The 21,680-nt window shown below is 40.5% G+C and overlaps 3 protein-coding genes across 5 annotated transcripts in view; 1 reads left to right on the plus strand and 2 right to left on the minus strand.

Moving 5' to 3' along the window:
• The window catches only part of LOC146498701 (cAMP-regulated D2 protein), a 31,225-nt gene extending 25,023 nt beyond the window's left edge, over positions 1-6,202 (minus strand). The window contains exons 1-6 of the mRNA XM_085138795.1: positions 5,137-6,202; positions 3,312-3,513; positions 2,779-2,912; positions 1,008-1,135; positions 698-816; positions 67-207 (exon numbers count right to left, since the gene is read on the minus strand). Of these exons, the coding sequence (XP_084994921.1) occupies positions 67-207; positions 698-816; positions 1,008-1,135; positions 2,779-2,912; positions 3,312-3,513; positions 5,137-5,604 (1,192 nt within the window). The 5' untranslated portion in view covers positions 5,605-6,202. The remainder of the gene's footprint in view (positions 1-66; positions 208-697; positions 817-1,007; positions 1,136-2,778; positions 2,913-3,311; positions 3,514-5,136) is intronic.
• Positions 6,203-6,531: 329 nt separating this feature from the next.
• LOC146498703 (uncharacterized) lies at positions 6,532-17,297 on the plus strand. 3 transcript variants are annotated; one of them, XM_085138793.1, is made up of 19 exons: positions 6,532-7,025; positions 7,110-7,168; positions 7,245-7,305; positions 7,838-7,998; positions 8,088-8,152; positions 8,260-8,353; positions 9,698-9,961; positions 10,171-10,461; positions 10,664-10,915; positions 11,253-11,567; positions 11,652-11,767; positions 12,313-12,526; positions 12,623-12,775; positions 12,903-13,093; positions 13,642-13,793; positions 14,864-15,121; positions 15,496-15,649; positions 15,799-15,928; positions 16,205-17,297. In XM_085138793.1, coding segments are annotated over exons 1-19 (3,057 nt in total). In that variant the 5' UTR covers positions 6,532-7,023; the 3' UTR covers positions 16,330-17,297. The 3 variants fall into 3 exon arrangements, with proteins under 3 accessions (XP_084994919.1, XP_084994917.1, XP_084994920.1); XM_085138791.1 differs by having other exon boundaries at positions 6,533-7,025; positions 11,646-11,767; XM_085138794.1 differs by lacking the exons at positions 6,532-7,025; positions 7,838-7,998; positions 8,088-8,152; positions 8,260-8,353 and having other exon boundaries at positions 7,054-7,168; positions 11,646-11,767.
• Positions 17,298-17,390: 93 nt separating this feature from the next.
• LOC146498704 (uncharacterized) lies at positions 17,391-21,064 on the minus strand. The gene is made up of 6 exons (XM_085138796.1): positions 19,852-21,064; positions 19,659-19,730; positions 19,441-19,559; positions 19,297-19,357; positions 19,113-19,207; positions 17,391-18,681 (listed from the first exon to the last, which is right to left on the minus strand). Exons 1-6 carry the CDS (start codon positions 19,885-19,887, stop codon positions 17,412-17,414), a joined length of 1,653 nt encoding a protein of 550 aa, XP_084994922.1. The 5' UTR covers positions 19,888-21,064; the 3' UTR covers positions 17,391-17,411.
• Between the last annotated feature and the right edge of the window lie 616 nt (positions 21,065-21,680).

The raw sequence follows: 21,680 nt of genomic DNA on the forward strand, positions 1-21,680 counted from the left end.
AGAATAAAATATAAATCGTGAATAATAACAGTAATAACACAATGTGCTTTCTCTTATTGCTCTTACCCAGCAGTATTGGCTTTTCTTTCTGCCAGTGCCCCTTTTGAAAGGCAGTGACAGCCTGCTCTTTGATTAACTCCCCGTCGATACACGGACCCCACGTCTCAAAAACCTCCAGAAACCTGAATGGGTTCAAAATCTTGGAACCTGGGATCAAAAACAGATTGGCAAGTTAAAGCACAGAGGGAAAAAAGTATATTAAGCAATGCATCGTATGCAGTGTTATAAAAGCTCAAAATCCTATTAATGTGATTTGTTTGTCTAAGGAAGGGAGCTTTTCAGTCTTATACTAAACTTCTTCTCCAGAGTGCATTTTCCTGCCTCAATTATAAGCTATAACCGTGAGTTCACCCATCCTGAAAACTGCTGTCGATGATGTAATCACAGTGATACAGATCAATAACTATGTCGGGCCTGCAGATATATCAAATTTATTCCTTGCTGTTAGACAGTAAAATTACTCTAATTGGCCCTTTAGAGGCTCATTGTTCAGTCATAATGATTTTGTTTACAAGTATCTCACTACAAACATGTTTTTCACAGTCATTTGCAGACAAATATATTATATCCTGCTTCCTTATGTAATATGTGGGCAGCAATGAGTGTTGCTCTAAATCTGGGGTTTGTGGCGTCCTACTTGTTTTCATCTGGGCGGCCAGGATGGCCTGCGGAGTGAGAGACAGCAGGCAGACAAAGTCGCTCACAGAGCAGTTCGTCTGTTTAGCAAAGTCTCTTCCCAGTTTCAGGGCATCATGTCTGCGAAGGATGTGCAGAAAAAAAGAAAATTACATTTCAGCTTGAAGTCATCCTGAAATGTGATCAAGATCTTTCACGTAATCTAACGCTCAGCTTTAACGTTTGGATCGCTCGGTATCCTTTAAACCCCATCGAAGCATGCATCTATCTCACATCCATGCCCAGTATTGCCTGAGCTGTTAGTTCCTCACCTGGTCTTCAGAGGGATGGAGAAGGGCAGGCTCTGCAGGATGGCCTGGTTAAACAGAGGCTTGCTGCTTTGGATCATCAGGTGAAGGCTTACCGACTGAGCGCCTGCACTCTCCCCAAATACTGTGACCTGATTTTAAAAAAAAATGTCGCTACTTATAATTCTTTAACTTGATTTCTGTTAATATTGCAAAAAATATTAATTTCATATCAAACGAAATACAAACAGAATAATGAAATATTATACCATGTCATTATTTATTTAACAAAAATTAAATTAAGCCAAAATGTAGAAGAAGTTTGTGAAAAACTGAGCATGCCCATACTGCTCTCATAGAAAGTGAAATTATAAAGTAGACAGGTGCTGATAATCAAACGCACAAACTGTTCATCAGCAAAAAACTTCTGCTATAAGAGCAGAAGTTTTGGCGCTTTGCTGGTCTGGATAATTCAGGTATATATGAGGATAAACAGCATCAACAATAGTGGGCCACAAACATTGCTCTACAGGCCTCAGTTAGCATGTTAAATATGATAATGATAAAGGAATATTAAGAGTTGCAAGGAGAAAGTCTCTTTTCACTAAAAAGAACATGGTTGCATGGCTAAGTGTTGGAAGGTTGCATCTGAAAAAGAAACACAAGAATTCTGGATCAATGTCCTTTGGACAGATGAGACCAAAGTGCAGATATTTGGCTATAATTGACATGTTTGTTTGTTTGTTTGGTTGGTTGGTTGGTTGGTTGGCTGTTTGTTTGTTTGTTTGTTTGTTTGTTTGTTTGTTTGGTTGGTTGGTTGGTTGGTTGGTTGGTTGGTTGGTTGGTTGGTTGGTTGTTTGTGCCAAACAAAACAAAACACAGCATATCAGCATAAAAACCTCAAACTAAATGTCAAGCACGGTGGTAGAGAGGTGATAATTTGGGCTTATTCTGCAGACACATGACCTGGGCACACTGCAGTTATTGAGTCAACTTTCCTGTTTACCAAAGTATTCTAGAGACAAAAGTGAGTCTGACAGCTAAAGCTTGGCCTCGGTCTTACAAGAGGACAATTATCCCAACCACACCAGCAGATAAACAACAGAATGACAGAGAAAGGTAAGAATTGTGATGTCAGATGATGTCACTGAAAGCAGATCTCCTTCAAATGGCCATCTAAGGGCACCTGAATGCTGTTCCAATCTTTTGTTTGTGAAGGGCAACAAATCACAACAAAGTTGTATTAAAAGAAAAGTGGAAGAGGTTCAAATAGCATGCTTTAAGTAGAAGGTTAATTAAGATGCTGCATTTGACAGGAGATAAAAAAAAAAAGACTTTAAACTGTAAAAGTTACTCTAGCAAAGTCCAAGAATTAAATATGGCGTTGGAAATAGCATAATACTTTTGGTCTAAACCAAACCAAGTGAGTTATCAAATTTGGAAATGTGTTTCCTTTTTTTCCCTCTGAGATAATCTTCTTTAAATGTTTATACTTTATGAATTTGAGAAAATATGTCGGAGCTTCTGAGCATAAAGTTTACAATGAGTATCTTTGATTGTTGGAAGCAACTGCGTCACTATTTTCCCACCTCTTCCACTGTGGTCATTCTCTCAGTGTTTTTCCCTTTTTCTTCTTTTGTCCTGTTTTCTTACAATGTTTATTCCCACACAATATTGTACCTTATTAATAAATGCCTTATTTTGAAATAATTATCTTAGGTGTGTGTGTGTGTGTGTGTGTGTGTGTGTGTGTGTGTGTGTGTGTGTGTGTGTGTGTGTCTGTGTGCTTGCTTGCCTTGGCGGGATCCCCTCCAAACACAGCAATGTTCTGTTGGACCCAAAGAAGAGCTGCCTGTTGGTCCAGGATCCCATAATTCCCTGCAGCTGATGTGTGAGGATCTTTTCCCGACACAAGGAACCCAAATGCACCTTTAATGCAGGATTTCACATGATCAACAAGACGTAATTGACTCAGGCAAGACATTCATTTCCTCCGAGCTCCAAATTACTGTTCACATATCAGAGCTCCTGTTTTCAGTCTCGCAGGAAAGCAGAGTAATTACCAACAGACTCGGCCATTTAAAGTGGCACACAAACATTATTCAGGCTCGTACTGTCTCACACACACAGACGCACACATGCTCTCTATAATAAGTAAATTCTTATTTTCACTAAGTGATTCCACGAGTTTCTTGTTGTTGCCTTTGAAACGTCCACTGCTAACGTTCATCTGAATGTTATCCCTGTGTGCACAGTGAAATCTGACGTGGGATCATATACACAGGCTATTACACATTAATGGGTCCATTTAAACGTAATCCTTCTTACCCAGTCGGTACTCCAGGCTTACAACAACACTGTGGGTGAAGTTACTAATGAAACGTCCATCATACAGAGGCTTGGAGGCAGAGCCAGCAATGAAATCTCCACCATGGATCCAAACCATGACAGGCAGGTGGCTCTGCAGAGGAGAGCTCAAGTCCACATCCAGCGGTACAAAGATGTTGAGGTAGAGACAATCCTCACTGACCTTTTTGGAGACATTAGAGGATGCAGGTCATTCAATTTTTCACTTTTTGTTGTCACTTTTATCTTGTTTTGTTTTTTTCTTTTGAATTTAATAGTTCTGGCCGTGTGTGACACGGATACACGGATACACGGATACATGGATACATGGATACATGGATACATGGATACGAGTTGGAAGGCAATTGCCAGCCAGGTGAAAGGTAAAAACTGCAGATAGAATATAAATTATTTATTTAGTGTTTATGGTACAAACTAATTAGTAGGCTCACACAGCAGGTTTCTTATACTCCTTACACCTTATTTAGGACTAAATAAGGACATTTGTCCCCTTTGAGCACCGTCTCTTGGTTAGTGTACTCAGTTTGATATATTGATATTGTTTGTTAGTTGTTTTTAATAAAGTTTAATTTCTCAGAGGTTAGATAGTCCCAGAACTCCACGAGTGCTTGGATTCCCCGCTTTTTGTTAAATGTTCTGGTTCTTATATGATGCTTTTGTACTTTACTGGAGCACTCAAAGCATTTTATATAACATACTTTATTTACCCATTTACACACATTCGTACTCCAACCCACTGTGCAACAGCTTGGGGTTAGTATCTTGGTTGGTGGTTGGTGATCTCAGCCAGATCGAACCACCAAACTTCCAACTATTGGACGAGCAGCTCTACCTCCTGAGCTACAGACTGTTCATTGCCTCAGTTATCGGCTGTCATATTACCGACATACATTCTGCAGTTATTTTAAGTGGCTAGCACTTTTTGTTGTTGTTGTTGTTATGTCTTTAAATCATATTTAAACAGAAAGTTGATTCAGAAAGCTTATTGTATTAGTGTAAGGACATAGTTCTTATTTATTTACACAGATATTGTTAATAGTCTTGGTAGGTTTGCTGGTTTAAACAAATAGATGGATAACTGGAGCATGTTGTTAAAAACTCTTAATATCACTAACTTAAATTACATTTGGATTTTGACTACTTTTCTACTCACACAAGATTATTATCAGCTGTCCTTAAAAATCTAGCATACAGCAAAGTAGCTAGCATAACTGTAAATAACTGTACTAGTTTGTATTCTGTAAATACAATTAAAATATATAAAAAATAAATATACATAGATTTTTATTTATATATATTTGTCACTTTGAGGATCTTTTTGCTAAATATAATTTATTAACAATGGCCTCATAAACGGACGCCACTCCATGTGACGTGAGCCTTACAACGTGGACTCTAACGACTCTCACTGGGCTGGATTGTTCACTTTTACTCTAATGAAATTAGTTTCATCTCTAAGTGCAGAATTTAGCATCCATGGCTTCATCACGCTCTCAAAAATAACGGCAGCTCTTTTGATCCACCTCCATCTAATCAGTCTAATTGAACTGAATATGAAATATCTTTGACATGTGAAAGTTTGTGTGCACTAAGCCTATGCAAATTAAAATTTCAGTGTTATACTGTTAGTGTCATAATTAGCATGTCAGCACATTAATCACAACAGCTATGTATTATCACAAAGCAGCGGAACAGAAGCAATTAAAATAACCTCGAGCTGTAACATTAAAGTGATATAAAACATCATAGCAGGATATAAAGAAATACAAGGTTGTAATACACCTACACTCTTAGGGCACTCCTCAGTGATAGCTTTACTGCAGAATTGCATACATGCGGCCCTGGGAAAGGAGGCATCATAAACCCCGCGCCAAGGACTCACGGGTCTGGGGGGCTTCCAGCGGTAAGCCCCAACAGGAGGACTTGCGTACGGAACACCATAGAATACATGGGCCTTATCCACAGTCACCCCCTTGATCTGGCCATCTTTGGTTATCACCACTGGTCCAGCAGCCCCATCTGTATCCTGAGTGACAGGTTTGTCCTTGGTTTGCTGTATGATTGCAGGGTCCCCCGGGCGTCCCAGCTCCTCCACGGAGTTTATCTCAAAGTCTCGGTTGATGATGAACGGCTCGGGGTAGATATTTCTCAAAAAGCTGACAAGGTCGATGTCATCATCATTTTTTGTAACTCCTCCAGAGGAAAGCTCTAAACGCAGTGTGCACAGCAGCAGCAAACAGTGCCAGTTCTCCATATTGTGATAGAATACTCTTAATACTTCCCCAGACCAGCTGCCTAGATCATGATTTGACCTGACTTATGGCTGCGGCCCTCATACGCTTGCAGCCTGAAACTCTCTGCACACTCTGCATGCTTGTGACTCCAATTTGCCTGGTTCCTTATTCAGATTAAACAGACAAAAGCTGCTCTGTCTTACTGTTGAGTGCTGTCCAGTAGACTCTGAACAGCTGGATGCAGACACTGCGGTGCAGGACCACTAATAGAGGACGAGTCGTCTTTCCTTTGCTTAATGTAATCGCAGTCACGCACAAATGGTAAACAGGGATGAGCCAAGCAGAGGGCTCCATGAATGGTTTCTGTGCTTATATAAAAATCTTTCTCCTTCACCATTCAGACTTATCAGTCACTGATGTATAATTGAAACCAATACATTTATTAATATGCTTTTCTTTACAGGCAGAGGACAGCAAACATAAGGTACACAGTGCCATCTACAGGCCTTATGTACAACAACATGCCACAGTTATTCTGTAATTGGGTTTATGTCATAGAAAAGTATGCTTTGATTTTTAATTTTTATTATTTTATTTTATTAACACACATTTCTCCCTTTTGGAAGATCTCAATCTTTAGCATGTCGGCTGTTCTCGAAAAGAATTAAAAGTCGAATTTAAATCCAGAAAAACCTGCTTCTTCTTTTTTTAAAAAGTATCGGATTAAATAATTTTCTTGTTTCCAGTAATGACTACAGTGTGATATTTCTTTTTGAGTTGCACCCAGAGTTCAGACTGTAGAATCACTTATAAAATATGATGGAAGCAGTTTCTCGTGTAATTTCACCATCAAACATATAGATGGTATGTTTTTTTCAGATTAGTGTTAATTACTTAACATTCTGACGATAATCGATTGTAGTAATATGTTATTATAAATAAACGAATGCGTATTATTACAATAAAGCTGGAAAGCAGAATATAAGCAATTAAAATAATCTCCAGCTGTAACATATAAAGTGACGCGCTACACATTAATGAATCGGTAAGTATGACCCACTTGGCTTCACCTGGAAACAGACGTGTACATATCATATCCCTATAGCAGAGTATCGACCAGCGTGCGCGATGGCATGTCGCCGAACAGGAGATGAAAACATTTGCACATTTGTGTAATCCTTCGTGGTCCTCCCCTCTGCATTAGCAGATAAAGAATAATACAACGTATCGCTATTGGTGCAACACTAGGCGGGGTTTGTTTTCTGTTTCTAACAAATAAAAAAGACTTTGCTGCTTTTTTACGTCAGTAATCCGTCACCGAGGATCTGACAGGTGAGCTGAAAGTGCACACCTGTCGCTTATTAGCAGCCTGCTGATTCAAGCCCCGGCCTTCTTTTAATAAACGCGACCTACTTTCCTTTGCTGGATTTCCAAAGAACATGTAAGGAAATAACTTATCACTACCGGCTCATACAAACTTATCTCACTCAAATTCAGCGGATTTATATGCTTCTAATATTTTCAGGAACTCCTTACAGTACTCGTTCGTCTTCTTCATCCTGGTGCCTCATGTCATATCGCTCGGTGAGTTTGGTTGCTGAGGTAAAATGGTGAAAATAAAACGTGACATCTGGAGGTGTTCTCATCGACTTTCTTCCAGGACGCTGCAACGATATTTCCTTCTCGTTGTGTTGGATGAGCAAAGGGAATGATCTGGACAGGTAAACGGGATTCATAGATTTGCATAATCTCCCCCTGTGCTGTTCAGAGACCTCAGGACAAATGTAAAAGGGATGAAATAAGTATTTAGTTTCCTAAATAAGTTAGTAGTACAGAGGTTTTAACATGAAAAATATGCGTTAGGTACCTTAATTAAAAGTACCTGTATTTACAGAACTGCATACATTATGATCAAATAATTCTTAGTGTTTATTAAAGTTTAATGTAACAAATGTTTTAAGGTCACTATAACCTCAAGAATTCAATGACAAAACTTCCCACTATTACATTAGAACTACTCAACTGAAGTAACTGAGTAAATATACTGTTTAGTTTTGATCAAAGAGGTCTAATGAGCTTAGCCAACATGACTTACTGTATTAGATGATAAAGAGAACGGCTTGTTAAAACTTCAAATGTGACCAGATCATGTTATGCTGCATGTCTGAATAAGGGTGACGATAAACAGGCAGCTATTAATCAGTCATATGGAATGATCATGTAATATACGGGAGATGTTTCCCATTCTTTAAGGAAAAATGGAGACATATGGCTCAATGGCACATCATTAAAATCCATCAGAAAGGTGGGCAAAGTGACTTCTGTGACTCTGTCGCCGGGTGTTGAAAACCAGCTCACCCTTCAATATGGTGGCTCTGTCCAGGCATGGACTCTAACAGTTCCACAAAGCCCACGTAAGCAACGTACCTTCTTAATCCCAATTTAATCTGACACCCCAACCTCTTGTTTAATGTTCCTTTAAATGTGTTTACCTCACCCCAAGGTGTAAAGTTTACTAAAATCAGAGGCCGAAAGCAGCCACTACAACATCCAACAAATGCCACTAAGGTACTTTTGACAGCAACTTTTACACAGATGAGTGGTTATGTTAGATTTCATGCACAGTCCACCTCACTGCATAGTTTGATTGCTGTTGGGATCTGATCGTTCCTCAGGATTTCCTCAAGTTGTTGAGTCCCACTGAAGTGTTTGCATGTGAAAATGGAACAGTATACTTCCAACAGGAGGAAAATTTCTTCCTTGCTTTGGGTGAGTGTCGTTCCTATAGTTGCACTTTAGACAGCAAAACTGGGAAGTCACCTGAACCAGCTATGAAATGGTCCTTAGCAACAGAATTGCATAAAACCACAGGGTGTTATTTATTTATGGATAGTTGTTTCCTAATGTTTATACCCTGTATTTATAATAAACTGGTAAAAGATGCCAATTTTGGTCATTTAACTATTAGCAAGAAGGTAAGTGACCATTACTGATGTTGAATATTCAGGAAAGGTTCTAGTCTCTTCTGCCTTGCATTGATGTTTGCTGCTAACTTAATCCAACCAGTATCTAACTTTTAGAGTTGATATTTAAGTTGTTTGGAGACCACGTGACCTGTAGCTAGGCTACCCTAGCGTGGATATCATTGAAGTAAATGCTTTTCACCTCTACTCGAGCACTCAAAGCTCTTCATACAACATGTTTTTCACCTGTTCTAGCTAACATTTGCACTCCAGCGAATGCATTGGAGGGTAACCTGGGCTTCAGTACCCAAGGATACTTAGGCATACAGACTGGGGCAGCCAGTGATCAAACCACCAACCTTCCAAATAGTAGATGACCTGCTCTACCTCCTGAGCTACAGCCACCCAGTTGTGCTGTAAAAATGTTTACCATTCAAACTATTGTCTGTGACGGTTCTCAGTCATCCAGGTTCTCGTAGTCAAAGGAGCTTGCAAAGAAAAGCGTCTGGACTTCTTTAAGTTGCGTGAAGACGTTTCACCTTCATCCGAGAAGCTTCTTCAGTTCTAAGTTCAAATGGTGGAGAGTCCCAGATTTAAACCTAGTGGGAGTTTCCCCCCTGCAGAGGAAAAGAGGAGTGAAAGAAGCCATCTATGTCCACTGTGAGCGACCATCTTTGAACAGAGGCGGTGGTTTACGACACCAACTGTCTGCCATCTATAATCCAGTTTTGAGTTCCCTCCCCAGACGCCTTAACGCCCACTCACATCCTGGGCCATCTGACCTCAGGAAATCACATGATAAGGTGGGGCCAGGTTTCACAATGAGCTCATCCGAAACTCTGGCTGATTGGGACCCACACCCAGTTTCACACCTTGGCTCAGGCGATTAGAGGATCATCAGGGGGTCCTTTTGTCCCTCTGTGGGGGGAAACTCCCACTAGGTTTATATCTGGGACTCTCCACCATTTGACCTTAGAACTGAAGAAGCTTCTCGGATGAGAGGTGAAACGTCTTCAAGTAACTTAAAGAAGTCCAGACGCTTTTCTTTGCAAGCTCCTTTGACCATTCAAACTATTATGATGATTAAGATGAACGTGTGCGTTACTGCTGCAGTTTTCTGCATCTTTGAAACTATTTTTTTTCTCCTCAGGTCACACAATGCGCCTCGCTTTCAAACTGGTGTCCCGCAGTCCCTCCATGTTGCTGGTTTCCTGGGAGAGGAATCAACCAGATGTCATCTATAGTCACAATGTGACTTTGTACCATGTTGAACTAGGCTCCTATAACACGCATACTTCGGATGTTACCACTCACAACCACTACCGCTTCTCTGCTCTGGACCCCTGCACCCTCTACATGGCCTGTGTAGAGATTGCAGACACTCTCTCCTTAGCATGCCTCTCTACTATTACTGGTATGGGCTAATGAGTGACGTTTAGTTAAATTAAATTACCTTTGCAAAGGTTAAAGGCCTTAAATTCACATAACAACCTCTAGATGGCGCCAACTATGATTTTTAACCTCAAAGCTTTTTGGGGTTTTTTTTGTTTTGTTTTAAATGACACATCAGTTGTTTTCAACACATGCTAAAACTGCTGTAGCTCTTGTTCTGTTTCTCGTCAGATCCAGATGTTCCAGAGAACTTTGAGGTCACATCATGGAACAGCAGCAGCATATCTTTATCCTGGGACTGCCCTGTGAACAGCAAGTACTCGGTCTTCCTTCTCACTGCCTTCTACCTCAACGGTACAAACCACATCACAGACGAGGTCTCGTTTTGGCACAAAGATAACTTTGAGGTCAGCTTGTCTGACCTGCAGCCCTGCAGCAGAGTGAAGTTCGGCCTACAGTCTGTTTGCCAGGCAGGAGTCGAGTCCCGCTACAGCAAGATGGTCCTGAATGACGGAAACGCTTGTATGTGACTCACAAACACACTGTTTGGATTTGAACCTGTGTAGCAGTTTGACAGAGTTTACTTGCTTTAATTTATGAACCACTCACATTTTTAACCATACTGGTACTCTTATCTCCCTACAGAATAGCATTTTTAAATTAAACTTCATGCAGAGAAGCTATTAGTTATCCTTCAGTGAAAGCCCCTCTGCTTCTCCCTCAGTCCATTCCAACATTGAGGACTTGCGTCAAACATTGTTTGGCCCCACCAACTACACCCTGAGCTGGGAGGTGAGGAACACCTCTTCCATCTCCATGTTCAGAGTGTTTCATGAAGGTGTGCTGCAGGGTACTACTCTCACGAACAGCTACACTGTGAGGGGGCTGCTGCCATGCCAACAGTACCAGGCCAGGGTGGAGGCACTTTGTGGAGATGGTGTGCTCATGAGTGCTAAGACGGTCACAGCACAAACGGGTAAAACATGACCTGTGTGCGTTGGCCAGCCAAGTTGTGTAACTGGTGTTGTTTGGCATTTAATAATGTAACTACTTTTAGTGTTAATGAGATTAATGAAATATTGAATTATAAGTATAATTAGATTGTAAACTGGTAGCTGCCATACATACTGAATTTAAAACAGCTGTCTCAGGATGGTTCAGTAAGTCAGCTAAAGACATGTTTGCTTTATTAGCTTCTCTCTATTTTCACTGTCAACTTATCTTACTGCTGCTATTTGTAACATGTTGGTCTTCATATGTATGTTATTTACTTGTCTTTGTGTCCTCTGTATCGATTCTGCATGTGAATCCAGGACCTCACGGTGTGTCTGAGCTGACGTACCACTCTAATGACTCTACCGCTGTGTGGACCCCTACTAGCCCACAGCAGCAAGCTGTGGGCTTCATATATGAGCTGTCCCTGAAGAACGGCACCACCATCGACAGCACCCGCGTGTCAGCCACAAAGCTACGCCTCCTAGGGCTGGAAGAAGGGAAAACTTATGTTCTCAATGTGTGGGAAGAATGTGACAACCAGCTGGAGTCTGAACATTCGCATTTGTTTTTCATGGCAGCCAATTCATCTACAGAGCTCCATGTGAGGGCTGCTGGACCTGCTCACGACACGGGTTGGTTTGACATACCTTTATTTCAATAGTCTTTGACGTAAACCTTTACCCACTGTTCCCATTTCCTGGTGTCTTTAGAACTAGAGTTGGATTATGACAACATGGGTCTCACAGTGGTTGTACCTTGGAAACTGCCTGAAGATCTAGACAACGGCACATCAGAAGCTAAAGATAAAATAGAGGAGATCTTCAACAACAAGGTGAGCAAAACATCAAAAATGTATATCAGCAGCTATGGACTAAAAAAATCTGTAATCGGCTCATCTTCATTTTATACAATTCTGTATAAAAAGTGAAAACCCGGCTAAAAATATCTCCCACTCTTCTACATCTAATGTTAGCCAGGGTGCTTGGTGAGAGGGGAAAAACCTTAAGATGACAGATGCTAATTTACCTGCTGATAGTAGCTCTGTTTCCACACAGTGATCTCAGTAGTGAAAAAAGGTCAGCAATACCTTGTTTAGCTCACTAGACTCCATCGGTCTCATATTTGGAAGTAGGTGGAGTTGTGCCAGCAATTTTTTGCTTTTATGTTTTAATATCAATTTTTAGCTTTCAGGTTTGAGATGTTGGCAGACTGCAAGGTGCCATACATGAGTAACCTCACTCTCTATGCTTGCTATTCATTTAAACTTTAAAACTTATAATCAAGGTTTTTAGTTTCTTATGAAGATTACTGAATTTAAGGTTGTTGTTTTTTTGGTTTTTTTGACTTGCCAAGTTGAACATTTGTCTTGTCCTCCAGCTGCAGGAGCTATTGAAAGATAAGCCAGTTCGGATAAAGTTGGACTCTTTTGAACCTGCAGATGAGCCAGGCAAAACGGAGATTTTCTTCACGGCTTTTGATGCCTCCCAAACTAAAGAAAATGTGCCCGTACCTATTGAAGATCTTCTGTATTACACTGGCTCTCTAAATGCCACCAACATCACTGTTAAAGGTGGAGTCATTTACTGGGATGGTGAGTGTTGGTAAAAAGCTGCCTCAGCCCTCGCCAGTTAAAACTTCATCTTTTTAGTGGAATTTTATTTTCTTTGCTTGCCTGCTTGTTTATTAGGTCCAGACCTGTGTGCTTCCAAACAGCCTTTATGTCCTCACAATTCTCTGTGCATCAACACTCTGGGCTCATATTCCTGTGTATGCCAGCGTGGTTACTATGACGTCAGCTCTGTGACTGAGCGTGCTCCAGCTTCACATCCAGTCTGCCGAGGTACAGAGACCTCTCATCAATCTCTTAAACCTATGTATTTTATTTTAAAAGCTGATCCTTTAAAAAAGACATGCTTGTGTAGTACAGCTGCTGATTTTTTGTTTTTTTGACCCTCGATTTCAAACAGAAAAAGGTCTCTTCAGCCGGTGTCTGGATAAATTGATGGCTGGTGTAATAGCAAAGCCCTACCTGCATTCTCGCATGGGAGGAGCAGTTGCAGTGAAGCTGAATGATGGTCGCTGCATTGTGAATGAGAGCGAGACACTGTACTACTTCCGTACCTCACGAAAAGTCTCTGAATGTGGAACTGAGAAGCAGGTGAGTAACTACGCTCAGCAAGAAGCTCTGAAAGGTTTGTTTGCCAAGTTTCTTACCAATATTAAAAAAATATCTGCTAGTTTTCACTCAGTATCCTAAGTTGTCACCCTAGCATACATCGGTGACCTCTGAATATTTGCCCTCGACAGGATTGATTACACAGTATTATGAGATATGCATGTCATGCCACAGGTGAGCGATGGAAAGATTTTGTATTTTTGTGCAGTCCTGGTGATCTTTGTTTGCCTACTTCATGACTGGATATTTGCTGCATAATTAATGAATCATAGTCTGCATAAAGCATCCTGAGTCCTATAATCTTATTTCAACAATATCTGAAAATTGTTGCTCACCAAGTGATATCATGTATACTCAAATGAGGGTTTGTTTTCCCAACTTGAATGTATCCGTTTAGTTGTGCAGTCAAATTAGCTGAGTTTTACAATAATGGAAAATCTACCTGCTGTGCAGTTTATTTTCTTTCTTTTTTACTCCTTCCCCTCATACTTGTGGTTTGACTTATATTTCTGTTTGTCGGTTTTGTCTAGGTTAACAAAACTCACATCAGCTTCCAGAATACTCTGAGTGTCACTTTGACCAAAGGGCAGATGATCAGCAGGCGTGACCTAAAAGTGGTGTGGAAGTGTGTTTACCCACGACATTATGTCCGCAATGCTCAAGTCAGCGTGGATATGGAATGGTGAGAGTCATCAAATCCCAACGTTTGTAGGAATATTCATACATTTACCAGTTTGGGGTTTAAGTAAATGCAACCTCACAGAAACTACAAAACATATTAGATACATTATATACAAAAATTAAGCCAAAATGCAGAAGCAATGTGTGAAAACACTGTTAATGTTTCCATAGGGATTAAAAAAGGACAACAGCAGCAAAGTTTGTTTCTTAAAGATCAATATAATCTTCATGATGCTCCTTTTTGATCAGTGGGAGCAATTTGAAGTCTTCAATATCACAAATGGAAAGCATTCAAGATGTTTGCATATCTTCTCAGGAGTAGAATCTGTAACACATTTGGCCCAAGGTCACACTGCAGTGTTCAGAAACTGCAAAACACCCAAGAGCTGCGTTTCAGACTCTACAGGCCTCAAAGTTCAGAACAGTACAGTTACAGGGGAAAAGGCTGAGCAGATATGACTTGTTCAGCTTTTTAATATGGAAGCATGGATTATGTTTACAAAACTCTTAGAACCAACTGCAAGACTTTAGACAGATGAAACCAAAGTGTGGATGTTTTGCCATAATGTACACCCTTTGGAAGGTTGGTGATTTTGTCTAGTCATGTAGCCACAGGACCCGAGCACCTTGCAGTCATTGAGTTGACCTTACTTTCCTCACCAAATTATTGTAAAGACAAATATGAAGCCAAAAGTTGTACCAAAAAATGTCTGTTATTCCAGTTAAAATCATGTTTCTGAATATTTGTTCCCCTGAGGCATCCAAAATATGTGTTTTGTTGGCCTTAGATGAGAAACTCATTGCAATGAAGGTGGAGGGGGGGAGGGGGTAGTAGTAATCTTTAATGTAGGATGAGGAATGCTGGAATACGTTTAAATTAAAAGGCTAAACCTGTTTGGAATGCTGTGGTAGTGCTTTCACGGGGCTGTGCATGAACAAATCCAGGCAGGTGTGCTTTCTTTTTATCATAATATACTGTAAATCAGGGCAACATGAAAGAAAATGACTTCTTAATTGCCCCTTGGGGATAAATAACGTCTCTGATCCTGCTCTCTGACTCTCTGCTTGTAGGCTCACGTCCATGACCTTGGTGGAGTTTAACTCGTCAGTGCACCTGGGCCTGAAAATGACCTTGTACAGGGATGAGTCTTACACAAACAGTTACAGGGATGCCATAACCCTGGAAGTCGAGGACACGCTGTTCTTCCAGGTGGCTCTGGAGACAAACGGCTCTTTTGCTGTAGACCTGCTCCTGCAGGTGAAGTCGTGCTGGACGACTGAGAGCATCGACCCTCACGACCCTACGCAGGGTGTCCTTTTGCAAGATGGGTATTCATGAAATCTCTCTCTAGAGAACTGACGTTTTGTGTTTGACAACTAGGATCCATTGCTGAGCATGCAGCTGGCAATGAATGGGCTAGACTTTGAACATACCAAATACCTATTCCTCCTTTTCTTTTTTATTATTATTATTTGAATAAAACTTTTTAAAACTGTATGGAGATAGATCTCTATCTATATAGAGATATAGATAGATATATAAATTTAAAAAAAAATCTCAAGCTTTCTCCAAGTTGCTCTGTTAAGTCTGGTTCCTCTGTGCCCACAGACTTCATGACTTTCAGAAGATACATTTTGAAAGGTTAGGATTGCTAAATGGAACCACACGCTTATGTTTCTTCCTTGTTGCATATGCCTTTCAGTTGTCCTGTTGACCCCACTTTCCACTGGCTGTCTGTGAACGGTCTGGCACACAGAAGCAGGTTTTCCATTCAGATGTTCAACATGCCTAGGAAGTTACCTCTTTACTTCCACTGCCTGGCCAGCATATGTGGACACGATGAAGACTGTCGACTGGTAAAATGGCCAATTGTTTCAAGCTTGAGATGCACTTTGTAAAATAATGTAGTTCATCCATTTGATGTGTCTGGCTACAGGTTACTCAGACAAAAGGGACGAACAGGTGTTTCTGCATGAATCTAAAGTTGACTCTCATTCTGTTGCAGAAATGCACTGGCAAGCAGCACACAAAGAGGTCCGTGAGTCAAATGGAGAGTGAGAGGAAACAAGCTGCTGTCGTGTCTGCTGGACCTTTGATTGTCAACACAAGAGTGACGTCAGCTACACCGTCTTACTGTAAGCTTGTCGAGGGATTATTTCAGTTAGTTCAAATTTAAGACTGAACTCTTAAAAGAATCTGCATCTGCTTCCATAACCTTAGATTACATCAATGCATTTCTGTTGTTAGTTTTTTGTTTTAACTTCAATTCTACTCGGTTCATATAAAAAAGGCAGTCCTGATATAGGCTGTCACTGATCTTCTAATATGTCTTGACTTACTGCGCATGTGTGTAGCTGTGTGTACTGTGAATACAGGGGTGATGAAATGAACCTATATCCATCTCTTTCCAGGGCCAGAGTACATGACTGTAATCGCCATTGTGGCTGGATCAATAGGCTTTCTGGGAGTAACGGTGCTCTCAGTGAGCGCTACTAAAGCAATCATGACTTACTATGAACAGCTACGGCCCCAATAAAGTGTCTGAAACAGTATGTGTAACTTGTTGTTTTCTGCTGTAAACTCTCGGACTGTTTCTCAATTCTCAAGTACCCGAGTTTGTACTTGTTCTCGCTAGTAGGTTCACACGCGAGTGTGGCCTTCCCAGGAACGCAGCGCGATCATTTTACAATGGGAACGACAGTGTACTTGATGACGTCTCCGTTCCAGAGTTTTTACTGCCTCCCCCTCTTTAACTGTGCTTAATATTTGCAATGGAAATTACACATGACATGAGAAAATTATACATGATGTAGTAGTTGTTTGTTTGTTTGTTTTTTTTAATTCTTCTTAAAAAAGTATCTTAAGAACTTTGGCAAAATTCACTTTTACATGTCATGTTTCATAATGTCTAACTAGAAAAATTTGTCAGATGAATGTTTTGGTGTATTTCAGCCCATGAAACATGTTTTTCACCAAAGAGTTTAACAATTACAAAAATTAAATTGAAACTATTCAGCTATTAGCATTCACACTGCATTTTTGACAGGAAATGCATTTTGTATACCAGTTTCAGTTACTGTTGTTCATATGTTAACAGAATGGGTTGAACTTGTATTAAATGAATACCATCAATGTGTTATGTTACTGGACTTGTGGAAGTATTTTGAGAACCATAAGAGACACAAATGTTTGAAAGAAAAAAATCTTTCATATAGATGGAGACTCGTGTAGAAATATGAATGAGATTATAAAACTGGATTTCTGTCATGGTGTGTTGTGACAGGCAGGTAGTAGGACCCAAACACAGGACTCTTACGTGGAATGAAACTTAAATTGGCAGCTTTTATTGCTGGAAAAACATTTTCATTAGAGATAAATGTCACAAAAAAAGAAAACTCGTATAGCAACTCAACTGGACTCGAACTAAAAACTAAGAAACAAGAACTAGGAAAACAAATCAGGAACTATGAACAAGAATTAAGTAAAGAACACGAAGGGGAAAAACACCCAGCCCACTGAAAACTTAAGAAGCCCCAAAATCATGAACAACAATCATGAAGGAACATATTTACATATTTACAGTTACTGGAACACCAATACTGGGTCACAGTTTCAATGTCAGTCGGTGTCCTTTGGTCTGCAACAACAGCAGAACAGACTTCTCAGTCTTTTGAAGAAGCCCCTTTTCTTCTTCTTGATCTGAAGGTCTTTGCACTTCATACTGGATTCGGGTTCAGGAAAAGGTTCCTCACAGGGAACATTAGGAACTGGCCCAATTTCCGAACGAGATCCTTTGATCTTATGCTCTTCGCTTTTAACACTGGATTTGGACTCGGCATCCTCACAGGGAACGTCAGCCACTGCCACACTTTCTGAAAGACCTCCTTCAATCGTAAGGTCTTCAGCCTTCAGACTACATGAACTTTCAGAAAGAAGTTCCTTACAGGGAACGTCAGGCACACTTTCTGAAAGAGCTCCTTCGATTGTAAGGTCTTGAGTACTCAGACTGGATGCCCTTTCAGAAAGAAGTTCCTCACAGGGAACTTCAGGCTCTTGCACACTTTCGGAAAGAGCTCCTTCGATCGTAAGGTCTTGAGTACTCAGACTGGATGCCCCTTCAGCAAGAAGTTCCTCACAGGGAATGTCAGGCTCTGGAACACTTTCGGAAAGAGCTCCTTCGATCGTAAGGTCTTGAGTACTCAGACTGGATGCCCCTTCAGAAAGAAGTTCCTCACAGGGAACTTCAGGCTCTTGCACACTTTCGGAAAGAGCTCCTTCGATCGTAAGGTCTTGAGTACTCAGACTGGATGCCCCTTCAGCAAGAAGTTCCTCACAGGGAACGTCGGGCTCTGGAACACTTTCTGAAAAAGATCCTTCGGCTGGTGGAACATTTGCCATTGGAAGGCCGTCAGAGGAGCGCTCTCCATTTGTGTTCTTCACATCAGGAAGACTTGAAGGGGGCTCAAAGATTTCACATATCCGGATCATTACTACATCAGCAATGGTCTTCAGCAACACTGGTGCAAAGTTTGCAACTTTGATAGACAGAATTTCTTGAGGAAATTTCTGCCTGATCTCCGTCAGGATGCTGTCGACCATATCATCTCGGATGGAGCGGGTGAAGATGGCCTGTGTTTCCATCGCCGTGAGACTCTTGGAGACACGATCTAAAGTGGCCTTGGTGACACTCGTGGAGAGGACGCTTAGACTCTGGGAGGCCATGTTCAGGAGGGGACGAGGAGGAAGCTCCCAGAAGCCCTGGAGAACGCGGGGAACTACCTCGATCACTACCTCCTGCACGGTGAGCAGTTTGCTGTTATGCTGTTCCTGCTGCTTCTCTTTCAGGATTTCAACGTAATCCTTCACCACGCTCAGGAGTTTAGGTGCTCTGTGGAAAAACATGATAAGACTTATCTTTTAAACATATTCAAAGCATCATTTAAATATTGAAACTCTGTAGCTGGACTGTTAACCCTATAATGCCCTTTGTATCATACATGAGTTTCTGAGACCTCGATCTCATCAACATGATCAATACTTGCCATAATTTCAAAATATTATAGACAAAAAAGTTTTTTTTGTCTAAAATTAACATTGTCGTTAACAAAAGGTTGCCAAAAACACCCAATGTATCAAATGTGATACAAAAAAATATAATAAATACATAATAAAAGTAACATGACATAGCAAAGAACAAATTTGTGGCTTTTGTTTAAAGGGTTAATAAACATCTCAGTTCAAAAAAATCACAATTTTCTGGCTATTTTTTGATGGGTTGGGTCTTACAGGGTTAATAACTGTATATTACATGTGACTCACTGAAATTTAGGAGGTACGGCCTCTGGGAACTGAAGAAGCATTCTGGCTTGAAATTCAACGTCCCTCATTTTATTGATGACGTTCACCGCCCACACCTGAAACAGAAAACACATGTACAGTGCGCTTATGTTTAAAGGTTATGTTAACATAATGAAAAAAAGTCTTGTGGGTTTTCTCGTCTCACCAGCCTTAGAAGAGGTTTGGCTTCCTCTTCTTCAAAACCCTCTAATTCAAACTCCCACAGCCTTCAAAAGAAAGCAAAGCAGAGGTTTTCTCTCAGCATTTACACGTCATCACAAACAAACTTTCAGGTGTGACAGTAACTCACTGCTCTCTGAGTGTCTCCCTGCTCTTCTCCACCAAAAGATCTCTCAGATCTTCAGCAGTGAGGTTCGGTGGAATTAGATCTTCCTGCTGAAGTCTGAGAAACTCCGTCATGATCGCAATCTAAAAGTAAAGGAGACATTTAATCACCACCACTCTCAGGTCCTCAGAAATTACCTGATATTTTCTGTCAGCTTTGGTTTGCATGAATCTGGGTCTAACCTGAGTCCTGTAGCCCGGAAGATGCCAGCAGATCTTTACCGCAGTTTCATAAATTGGTGTGTTGAACAACACCTGTCAAAGAAATAGCAATTTAGTCATTGTTACTTAAAATGATTCTCAGTTGGTCAACTTTTAAAACTACAACAAATTCTTCAAATTATTGAAATGCAGTAAAAGCAAAAACTTCACATACCCTGATAGGTTTATAGATTCCTTGACTTGATTCCATTTAGAAGTTTTCAAATCACAGTCGGGAAGAAAAACTTTAACTGCTCTCCAACGATGGCGTACGGGGGGATCTCGACCTGAAAATGCTCTCTGCTCGATGGTCTCGCACAGATGAGCTCTTTTGACAGTCTGATGTTTATTTATGAATGCAGAATTTCTTGAGCAGTCACCATGGAAACTTGATGCAGCTTCATGTTACTAAATTAAAAGTAAACACTGTGTATTTTGCACTACATTCCACTAAACTTATCATATAAGTAAATAAAGTGTGGGTTACGTCACTCCTGTGAAAAGAGCCACACAAACCGATGGATCAGAAAGTCAACCTACAGCATGCCTTTTCATATTATGTGCCTGCTTATCTCCATTTCTTTACAGTAGATGGGAGCTTTTGCATTAAAGCAATGGCTTACAAAACAGTGGACTGTGGACTAATGCAAACATCTGAAGCCTGACAGCAGCTGGTACATACACAGCTTTGGATAAACTGGCCCTTTAAACAGCCCAGAGGAAGAAGAGACCTCTGCGTTATCAGTAGAGCCTAAAGCCAGAAGCACAATAATAATAATACCATTAATATTATTTTTATAGCAATAATACCCCAAATAATTAAGTCATTAACTACTAGGATGCCTACTGACATGTTTTCTTAGTTACTCATATATAGAAAGGCCACATTCGTCATGTTTCACAGGAGGTCAGGAGTGACCGATGAAGTGATGCTACATTAGAGTCTGTCCTATGAGTTCAGCAGGAGGAGGTGAACCCACAGCTGGGAGCGGTTCGCTAGTGGGTTCAGTATTATACTCGTGTTCATCCTGGTCTGAACCTGGTCAGAAGAACTGACTTCACTTTATAAAAGGGAACCCCAAACAGTCTACAACGGTTGTTTTCTCTCCACCAAAGCAAATTTGTTTGAAGAGCTTTTTGTAACTTCACTTCTCCAAAAAGCAAATAAAGAGAATAAACAAAAATTTACTGAACGATCAGAAGCTAACGTAGATCGGTTTATGCACTTGAGTCAGGAGGGATAAGAAAAGTGCCTGAATTGACTGCAATCTGCAGTCTACTGACATCTAATGGTGAGATTTATACACGTGATAACTTTAATGATACTTGAAAATAGGCCAGGATCTGCACTGCTTCAGCCTGAGCCTGTTCAGTCAGCACAAACCGTCTGTTTAATATGTGAATAATAATAAATATGACTTTTCCTTCCTTTTCCATAAAAAGGGATGTCTCACGTGCTCACTGCAGTTAAAGTAGTGTTACTAGAAATATTAAGTTATAATACTTTATAAAAGGCCTATTGACTAAAATAAGGTAACTTAGGTACAGCTGCTCAACTGCTCATTAAGACAAATCAGCCGGTCACATGACTGGAAATCGGTGCATTTACAGTAGGCATGCAGACGTAGTCATGATGACCTTCCAAAGGTCAAACTTACTACCTTTAGGTGACTGAATGACATAAGATAGCAACGTGCAGGTATTTGTAATTGTTCTGCGACCTCTATCTCTGTGTTTGATCATCAGTCTGCAAAGGCAATGTGTTTTTTGGTACTCTGAAAAATGTACACATGTGCTCTGCATACAGCAACAGAGCACTGATCTTTCCTGCCATTTCACATTTGTTGTGCTTAGAGTGCAATATAAGATTTTCCATTTATAATATGTTCAAGGTTCTTTATTTGTCACATGCATAGTTATACAAGTATAACACACAGTGAAATGTAGCCTGACACGCTCCTCGACATGTGCAAAAATGGGGGGGGGGGGGGTTAGAGGAAGAAC

Source organism: Neolamprologus multifasciatus, chromosome 17 (assembly GCF_963576455.1).
Source record: "Neolamprologus multifasciatus chromosome 17, fNeoMul1.2, whole genome shotgun sequence".
Taxonomy (NCBI): domain Eukaryota; kingdom Metazoa; phylum Chordata; class Actinopteri; order Cichliformes; family Cichlidae; genus Neolamprologus; species Neolamprologus multifasciatus.